The following is a 9,860-nucleotide window of genomic DNA, read 5'->3' on the forward strand; positions in this document are numbered from 1 at the left end:
GCCGCAAATTCATGGCAGATTCGTAGCAAATAAAAATGTGAATTGCAGGTCCTGAGCTTGAAGATGAAGGCGTGTCACTTGGCTATTGGCTCGTTCAAAAATGCGCGCCTTATTTTCATTTAAACGACGTATTTTAAATATAATGATTTTCGTTCACGTTGGTTTACAGTTGAAGCAATTGGTAGGGATGGTAATTGTGCTGGTGTTCTACCAGGGGCTCGTGGGTTCGATCCCCAACCCTGTTGTTTTTTTTCAACAAATATTTACCACAGTTACATGCGCCTCACGTGAGATGACTCACGATACACCCTGCATCATAACCTTTGGATCACATCAAGATTTCAATCCAACGCATCAGAGATGAAGGTGCATCATGGACATTCCCAGGCACGCTGCGTAGAATCAAAACCAGGTTCTTCAATAATTTTTTTTATTATTTTATTATTAAGATTTATTAGTTATGTCATTTTATTATTTAGATTAGATATTAAGTTATTATATTTAATTTATTTAATTAGGGTTAGGATATATGATTAGGTTTAAATATGAATTAGGGTTAGGCTCCTATTAGGGTTTAGGAATATTCCGATTATTTCGATTTAATTTTAATTAATTTAATTATAAATCACACAAACCCTAGGAAAGTTTATCCAAGGCGTTAGGGTTTGCCCAATCCCATTACCGTTTGGCAAAACATTAACCCTTAGTTAATTCTCTCCTCGACCCGACTAAATCTATTAGTCGCAATGACGAGAGATAAAAATAATAAAATATTAACAATGGAATTCGTTGTCATGTAATAACCAAACCTATTGGTTACGAGAGGCAATGATAAAACCCATAATTTAATTACAAATTTAAAATACATTTTATTTGCTGCCCGCGACGATCGAATCTATCGGTCAGAGTAGCCAGCAATACATTATTTAATTCGTTAACTATAATGATCAAATCCATTGATCATCGCAACTATTGGTAACATATCCAAATCAGGGTTGTACGCCATCTAAAACACACTAAACCACGGAACTACAAAATTCATCTCTTCAACACTGCGATGTTCAAAACTACGATAAGGTATTTCAAAATACCTTCGAACTTCGCATTTCAAAAACTACGATAAGGCCATTCAAAAAGCCTTCAAACCATATCAAATCAAACTCTAATTCTAAGGCGTACAACCCTGTGCCCGAACTACGTTGACTCTGATTCTCCCTAAGGAGATACGTAGGCACTTGGCAACAAGGCGAGTCCCCCTTCCCTAAAACCTCAATTCTTTCAAATCTCACTTTTCGCCCTCTTCATTTCCTTAGCTATTAACCTTAATAAATTTAGCCATAAACCTTTACCTAAAAATGCAAACCTTAGGAAAGGGTTGAGGGTGCCTCACACCTTCCCTCGACCTGATTATAATAATCTTACCCCGATCTCTTAACTGCGTAGGGTTTCCTATTCGCCCTGGTAGAATAGGTGGCGACTCTAAATCTTTATTTTAGGGCAGGTTGCTACACTTAGCGAGTGAAGTATAGCGGCTCGGGCGTTGTTGTTCTGACGAATTTGACTCGTTGGCGGCAAGTTCTTTAACATCCATATGTTTCTTTTCTACAATTATATATTCCTCTTTGTTAAAATACTCATCCCTTGAATATTTATTGATTTCGATGCACCACCTTTATAGTCGCCTCATTGAACTGGATGGGGTACTTCCTTAGGGACTCAGAGTGCCTCTTACAGACATTGAATAAGGTGGTTGTCAATTTTTTTGGAATTTACTTAGCGAAAAATGATGGACCGCTTTCCTTGAGAGGACTTGATAACTAGTCACCGAAAGACGGGGCAGTTCATGAACCAACTCAGAGTTGTCTTCTTGAAAGTACTAGACAAGAGCTTGTATTTCAAGGAGTCAAAGGCACCAAATATTGACGACCAAGTATTGATTGCGATGATACATTTCTATCGCTTGATTTTTCCATCAAACTTCACCAATGATGGTAGTTTGAAGTTTTATTGTATTAGAGTGTCCCAGATTTCATCAACGATATGTTGGGGATTCAGGACCTCGTCATATTTTGTTAGGTGGTTATCATGATGACGTTGCTAAAGAGTCAAGATGTTACCCTGTAAAGTTTAGTTAGAACGATGTAATTCCTCTATAGTCTCTCTCATCTCCGCCATGGCCTCATTATCGGTGTCACCGCTACTATTGGTGGCGGTGATGCCTCGTATCACCATAATATAAAAGGGATTAGGAAATTGGATATTGAGTGAAGGTGTCTTATGTCAGTTTTACTAAAGCCATGTGATGGACACCAATTGTACTTATGATAAATTCAATGATGGGAATTTTGCTTACGTAAGAGAAAGCAAGAGATTCTTTTTTTTGTGTGCTGAATTTACAAACAAGGAATGATCCCTCTCAACTCTAAAGGTCAAAATATTTATACACTTAGCTCATGGGACAAGTTGTAGATAAAGAACCAGTTACATCCCAAATGCTTGGCTAGAACATGGGCATAGAACGACTTAGTTCTTCCCCATTAGTAGGAGGAGTGGTTTCTTCCTTAAAGTATTGGCAATAACGACTCTACTCTTTTAGAAACATGTAATCTGACACGTATTAATACAATTGTAACTCAATAATATCAGTTTATGTCGGACACCCATGTCTCAAGAAAAATGGTTTGGTTCGGGTGATCTTATGACCCGTCATGTAACGCCTCCCTAATTCGCCCTTTGACCTCTTACAATGTTCTTGGGATGATTAAGCTATGGGTGAGTTTCTTCCTGGGTCCAATCAAATTTATCATAGTCCACACACACATGGATGACAATTGGCAGAGTTTGGGCAGGATACTATAGAATTTGCCTCATACCCGCATTTGGAAAAAATTATCGTACACGAGGCCATAGTCATGTTGGAATCAATGTTTGTACCCTTATCCGTATCTTATGGGTACCTGAGTACACATACTTATGCTTGTTACACGTATTTCAAGTAAAAATAAATAGATCAACAATAAAATATCATATCATTTTAAGTTTTTTAACAACATTATAAAATAAAATAAAAAACTCTAAAGATTTTATTGTTGAACTGTAAATAAACAAACACTTATATTAAAATAAATGTGAAATAGTTTAATAGTGATTTTTTTTTTAAACCGATAGGGCGGGCTGGATACTAAAATATTCATACTTGCTTACTTTACTGGATAATTATTTGATTTTTACCCACCTTTTGTGGATATTTTTTTTTTTAGATACCCACTTATTGATTAATTAAATAACGCAATTTTAAGTCTTACAAAGTTAGATGTTAATAGCTAATTTGATTTAAAGTCCTAAATTCCATAATTTGAAAATTAAATATAAGTTTCATTGGAACATTTTAATTGTTTCCTGTGACCTTACAGAAGTACATCTTCACTAATATAATTTTTTTCTTTAAAAAAAAAAAACATAAATCGAACTGATTGTCATATTAATAACAATGTACATCATACTTTTCAATGTAAAAAAACTGTCACATTAGATTTTTAAGTATACTCACAAAACTAAAGAGTGGTGCTTATTATTCTCCAAAAGGGATTAAACTAAAACAAATGTTAAATTACAACAAAACTCCTAATTAAAGAACAAAATTGAACAACTTCTTCAAAATGAATGATGAAGTTCCTTTACACAATGGAAGAAACAACTGTGCATGACATTTGTTATTCTATGTATTCTGTATTGCAAGTTACACTATGATATCCACATTATTTTATTTAAGAAACTAAAACTATGTCATATACTTTCCTATTAATAACAAAGAAAAAAGAAAAAAAAAACTTACAATGTATATGAAAACAGTATGAGTTGAAACTTCAATAGTTTGAATTTCTATGAGAATTGAATATCTTAATCAACATAGCTAGAACCTCTTTCATGTTAGGCCTATTTTGTGGTGAGTCATTTGTGCACTTCACTCCAACAAAAAGCAACTCAAACATCTCTTTTGCACCACCAACTAGCCCAAAATGACTCAATCCATTTCTACCAGAACCAATCACACGCCTAACACATTCAACCAAACACTCTTCACCTCCATCGACAGCTCTTCTCCCGGTCGCTAACTCCATGACCAACACGCCAAAACTATACACGTCGCCTTTTGTTGTAGCTTGCCATGTTAGTCCATATTCAGGTGCAACATATCCGACAGTTCCAGCAACAACTGTACTCACGTGGCTATCACCAACATCAACTACTCTAGCAAGCCCGAAATCTGTTACTTTTGCTTTGCCTTCTTTGTCAAGCAACACATTACTAGCCTTCACGTCTCTGTGCACGATCGGTGGGTAACATTCATGGTGTAAATAAACTAACGCTTTAGCCACATCAATCGCGGCTTCTAACCGCCTTTTATAAGTCATGTTTTTCGTATCTGTTACTAGCTCTTCCAAACTTCCACCTCCTATGTACTCGTAAACTAGTAACTTTTCTGAACCGTATAAGCACCAACCGTAAAGTGTGACAAGATTTGGATGAGGCCACCCAAATTCTTGACCACTAAGGACTTTCATTTCAGCTTTGAATTCTTTCTCGCCTTCGGTTCCTTCCCTTTGTAGCTTCTTCACTGCCACTACTCTTCCGTCAGGAAAAACTCCTTTGTAAACCGTTCCAAAACCGCCTTTTCCTATGATTCTCTCTTCTTTGAAGTTGCTAGTTGCTTCCAAAATGTCGGCATGCGTGAAAACTACATTGTTCAAATGGAATATCTTGACAGTATCAGATAACCATTGTGACGACCCATAGCTACTTGAATCATTATGCTTTCGGTTTTTATCCTGCAGAAACTTTCTTTGTTCCTCGGACGGACTTTTCACCAAGAAGTAGACAGTTAGAGAAAGAAGTCCAGAAACCAAAATAGCTAGTGTTATAGCAACAAAAAAATACCATTTTGTTGCTTTTTTCATCTGTATGTGTAATGTTTTGTTTTTTCCATCTGGGGTATTATCAAAGAATTTCGGAAGATCTAAGAGGGCATCGCCTAAATAGGAATCTTTATCAAAAGTAAGCAAATGTCCGGTTAGAGGTACCGTACCAGATAACAGAGGATTATATGAGATGTTGAACCTGCTAAGCTCATCCAATTTGACCAAACTTGTCGGAAATGCACCTGAGAAATTGTTCCAAGACAAATCAAGATTCTGCATGCACTTCATGTCACCGATTTCAGTTGGAATTTCACCTGAAAATTTGTTCCTGGTCATGTTCAAGACAATAAGTGGTAAACCACCAATCTCTTTTGGGAATTCGCCATTGAATCTATTGTCACCTAAATGCAACATACTGAAATTCACCATGTTCCCGATTTCTGAAGGAATTTCTCCACTGATCATGTTACCACTTAACTGAACATAACCAAATTTATGAGATGATCTAGAAGAAGGTTCTGATGAACACATAGGAAAAATTCCATATCCTTTGAGTAATCTATCCCAAAGGGCTCTACAATTTTTCCGTGTTAAGATACTATACACAAAACTGAATGGAGGGTAATTAGCAGGTATCCAACTTTTCATCGATAAACATTCGCTATTTCCAGCAACAACACTGACCAAATTTTTTTGGTTTAATTCAAACGTCTCCATAGCATTTCTTCCAATTCCGGTCAACTCAGAAGGAAACTTTCCGGTGAGTTTGTTGTTTGCAAGGTTCAACCATAACAAACTTGAACAGTTACCTAACTCATGCGGTATTTGACCGGTTAACGAATTATTTGCAAGCATTAACCACAAGAGAGAATTCAACTTTCCTAAGCTTGCTGGAATTGGTCCACTGAAACTATTGAAAGCAAGTTCAAGTGCTTGCAATTTACTCAACTTCGCTAATTCAGACGGAATAGTTCCATTAAAGTTGTTGTTGCTTAATGTTAAGAATATGAGACCAGACATTTGAGAGATTTCAGCTGGTAACGGACCTGAAAAGTTGTTGAAACATAAGTTTAATCTCGTAAGATTAGTCAATGTGAAAATTCCTGATTCATTCAACCCTTTAACATAAGAATTTGCGTGCAACAAAAGAAACTTCAATTGCTTGAATTTACCGAAAATCTCTTGTACCACACCACCAAAGTTGTTCCTGCTCACATCCAAAATGAACAAATTGTTCAAATTCAAAAGTGTATCCGGAATATCTCTTGAAAAGGTGTTATTCTGCAAGAACAGTGATTTAAGACCAGAAATCGAACCAATTTCCCGAGGTATTTCACCGCTAAATTTGTTACTAGAAAGATTGAGAATCTCTAAATTCTTACAGTTTGCAACTTCTTTAGGCGGTTTACCAAAAAATCTGTTGACAGAAAGATCCAATTTTTCAAGACTACAATTCGTCGGAAAAGCTTGAGAAGAAACATTCCCAGTTAGAAAATTCTCCGAAATAGAAAACTCTGTCAACCTCGAAATCCCATTCCATAAAGCACCACTTATATTATTTGTACTCAAATCTAAATACTTCAACCTCGAACATTCATCGAAACACTCATCAATCCTACCAAAAAAGTGATTATCCGAAACATTCAAACTAACCAAATCATCACAATGATTACGAAAACTCAACGCAATATCCCCATGAAGTCTATTCGTGGACAAATCCAACGTTTTCAACTTTCTCAAACCAGTCAAATTCATCTCCCCTTCGAGAATATTGTGAGACAAATTGAGAAACACAAGATTACTACACTTCATTAAATCCTCGGGAATCTCTCCGCGGAGAGTGTTCCACGAGACATCAAGATGCGCAAGTTCGCTTAGCTCAGAAAAATGATCAAACATCTTACCTGCCACCTCGCTCGCTGAAATATCAACACTCACAACCCTTGTTTCTCCTGTGATCATGCTGCATGAGATTCCTGACCAATCACAAGGATTTGAAGTGTTCATGTTCCATCTTATGTAACCTCCTTTATTTGAAACTGTTTGATTCTGCAAATAGGATTTTAGCTTCAATAGTACTTCTTTGTCTGTTTCCAATGAATCACCAAGAACTAGTTTACCTGTCAAATCAATAAATCAACACAAGAAAACCATAATTCACCTCGTGAAACGCGCAAATTAGAGAATTTAAACAGCATCAACTTTGAAAAACTAAATAACAAACATGAATTCTCCATAGCCTCTCAGACAGATAGACCTCAGTCGTTGAATTAACCTGACACGGGATGATAAAGCTGTCAGGTTAATCCAACTGTTGAGATTTTGTCTGAGAGGCTATAAAAAGGTAGGAGTTTTTAGTTTGTACCTGAGAAAAGGATCAAGAGACAGAGAAACAAGAAACTCCATGAATCAGAATCTTGTTCTGACATTAATGATAGCTCAATTTTTGTATTATGGTTATTATGATTCTATGATGAAATTGAAAATTCATGTACTTGATGGTTTACCAAAAAGGAAAGGAAATTAGTTGAAGTGGAAGTGAATCTTCTTTATGAGATAGTGGAAGCCATTAAGATGATAAAGAAGAATTGAATGAAGAATAAAGGTTGATTTTTGTGTTTCTCTTTTGTTGAATTTTCTTTGTTGTGATATCATAGGAAGTTATTTTAATGAATTGAATAATAATATGAACATGAAAGAACCATTGTTGTGTTATTGTTGTTATTTGTGAGTATGTCCGTGTGATTCTTTGAATAATCTATGTAGTAAATAAATAAATGAACAAGTGTATAAATAGTTGTACTAATAAATTGTCTTTATTAATTATTATTATACGTATATTATTTACTCCGATTTGTAAAAATTGTTTGTTTTAAAACAAGTGGGTTATCTTTTAATTGTATCAATTAATATTGTTAATTTATGTTATTCCTCTTTTATTGTATTAATGATATTAAAAATATACTAATAATAAATAAGAATAATTTAGTATAATTGTCATTTTATCTATCAATTTTCTTAATCCGTGTAAAAATATCAATTTTAAAACAAATGAAGTATGTTTTATTCTTTTAAAAAAATTTATTTTATTATATTTAATATTCAATATTTTTTAAATAAAGTAATTTATATTATATTAAGTTTTTATAGTTTAAGTGCAACTCGATATCACTACTGAACTATTAAATAAATTAGTTGAACCAAACATATAATATTAAATTTAATTATAGTTTTAATTTCTCCGATTTGTTTTATCTGATTCAAAAAATTAATTTTTTTTTAAAATTTAAATAATTTTCTTATGTTTTACTTAAAATTTAGTGTTTATTTTTAATATCTATAAAGTTTTATAAAAAGTTCATATTCACTTATTTATCACATTTCACATCTAAGACATTTTTATGGTTAATTTTATATATAAAATATGATTGGAAATCAAAATTATTTAAATTTAAAATTATTTTATTAATTTTGTAAAAAAACTATGACTAAAAAAAATTCAATTTATTAATCTTCGAAACAAATACTATAATCATTAAAAAAAGTGGATAGAGTGATAGGGATTAATTGTTATGCACCAATATAAAAACATTTATATAATCCATCACAATCATTTATAATTATTATTTTATATATAATTAAAATAAAAACTAATTTAATTTAAGAATTAACAATTACGATTAGTTATGATTTATTGTTAGTGTAAAAATATTTCCCAATTGTTGGTGTATTTTAGGGTTGTTTGCGGTGCGGTTTTTACGTAAAAAAACTGAACCGCAAGAGAAAAAAGTGTGTGGTTCGGTTGGTTTTTACAAATAAAACTAAACCAAACCAATGCGGTTTGAATTGGTTCTATTTTTTTACAAAAATTTATTGCGCCATATATACATATATAGATGAAAACATAACTTTGTATTTAGTCATTTATGCGTTATCAAATATCAACAAAATTTATCATATATGGATAACAACTTTCTATTTAATATACAAAAATAAAATAAAATAAAAATAGAATAAAAAATATAAAATGGTAAAATAAAACAATATCAAAAACCTTATAACGAAATAGAAAAAAGAGGAGATGAAAAATTAAAGAAGACGAAAAAAAAGAGCAAAAGAGACGAGAGATTAGATAAGAAGTGGAACATTAAAAACGAAATTCTAGGAGAGAACAATAGAATAAAAATAATAAGATGAAAAAGAGAGAACTTAAAAGATGAAATACTAGAAAAGAAAAAGTGATATGTGCTTGAAAAAGAAGATGAGAAGAAGACACAATACCGCTAGGAGAGATTTAAAAAGACTTAAAGTGAAACCTTAAGTGTGAAGAAAAGAAATTCATTTGTAATTGTAAGGCTAAAGTATAGGTTTAAGTTTGGGTTGAATATAAGTTAATTGAATTTTGGAAGTTGTAGCATAATATGGATTAGTTTGGTTTGGTTCATTTTGTAAAATACAAACAGCAAATCGAACCGAACTGTGCGATTTATTAAAAAATGACCCAAACACATTCGAATCAAATACAATTTTTTACAGTTTTGATTTAATTTAATTCGATTTTACGATTTTCTATTGGGGGGTTTGGCTTTAAATATATTCCAATTAAATTGAAAGAAATAAAACTAAAAAGTGTGTGTGACTGATGTTTGTAATTTCTTAATGTCAAATTAGTTATGTAATGCGTCTAGAATTTGGGGATTATTTATTGACGAAAATGTTGTAAAAGTGACAGGTGAGGGAACAAGAAGCGCAAGAGTCATAGGAGGGACATTTTAAGATTAGGAGACAAAAGTGGGCGGTCGAGCCGCCATTGCTGACCGGTCCGACGAAAGAGTGGCTCGCACGGGTTTGACTCTTGTACGCCAAGATTAGTACTCCTTCCTTGCTTTTCTAGCCCAAACAAAAAGTGAATTCTTATACTCCGTGTTGTTTTTCTTCTTT

At 33.2% G+C, this 9,860-nt stretch overlaps 1 protein-coding gene across 2 annotated transcripts; it reads right to left on the reverse strand.

Moving 5' to 3' along the window:
* Nucleotides 1-3,250: 3,250 nt before the first annotated feature.
* Nucleotides 3,251-7,655, reverse strand: LOC131632835 (probable LRR receptor-like serine/threonine-protein kinase At1g74360). 2 transcript variants are annotated; one of them, XM_058903559.1, is made up of 3 exons: nt 7,285-7,655; nt 6,092-7,039; nt 3,251-5,965 (listed from the first exon to the last, which is right to left on the reverse strand). In XM_058903559.1, the coding sequence occupies exons 1-3, from the start codon at nt 7,346-7,348 to the stop codon at nt 3,867-3,869; spliced, it is 3,111 nt and encodes a 1,036-aa protein (XP_058759542.1). In that variant the 5' UTR covers nt 7,349-7,655; the 3' UTR covers nt 3,251-3,866. The 2 variants fall into 2 exon arrangements, with proteins under 2 accessions (XP_058759542.1, XP_058759541.1); XM_058903558.1 differs by having other exon boundaries at nt 3,253-7,039.
* Between the last annotated feature and the right edge of the window lie 2,205 nt (nt 7,656-9,860).

Source organism: Vicia villosa, unplaced genomic scaffold (assembly GCF_029867415.1).
Source record: "Vicia villosa cultivar HV-30 ecotype Madison, WI unplaced genomic scaffold, Vvil1.0 ctg.001041F_1_1, whole genome shotgun sequence".
In the NCBI taxonomy this organism is placed as follows: Eukaryota; Viridiplantae; Streptophyta; class Magnoliopsida; order Fabales; family Fabaceae; genus Vicia; species Vicia villosa.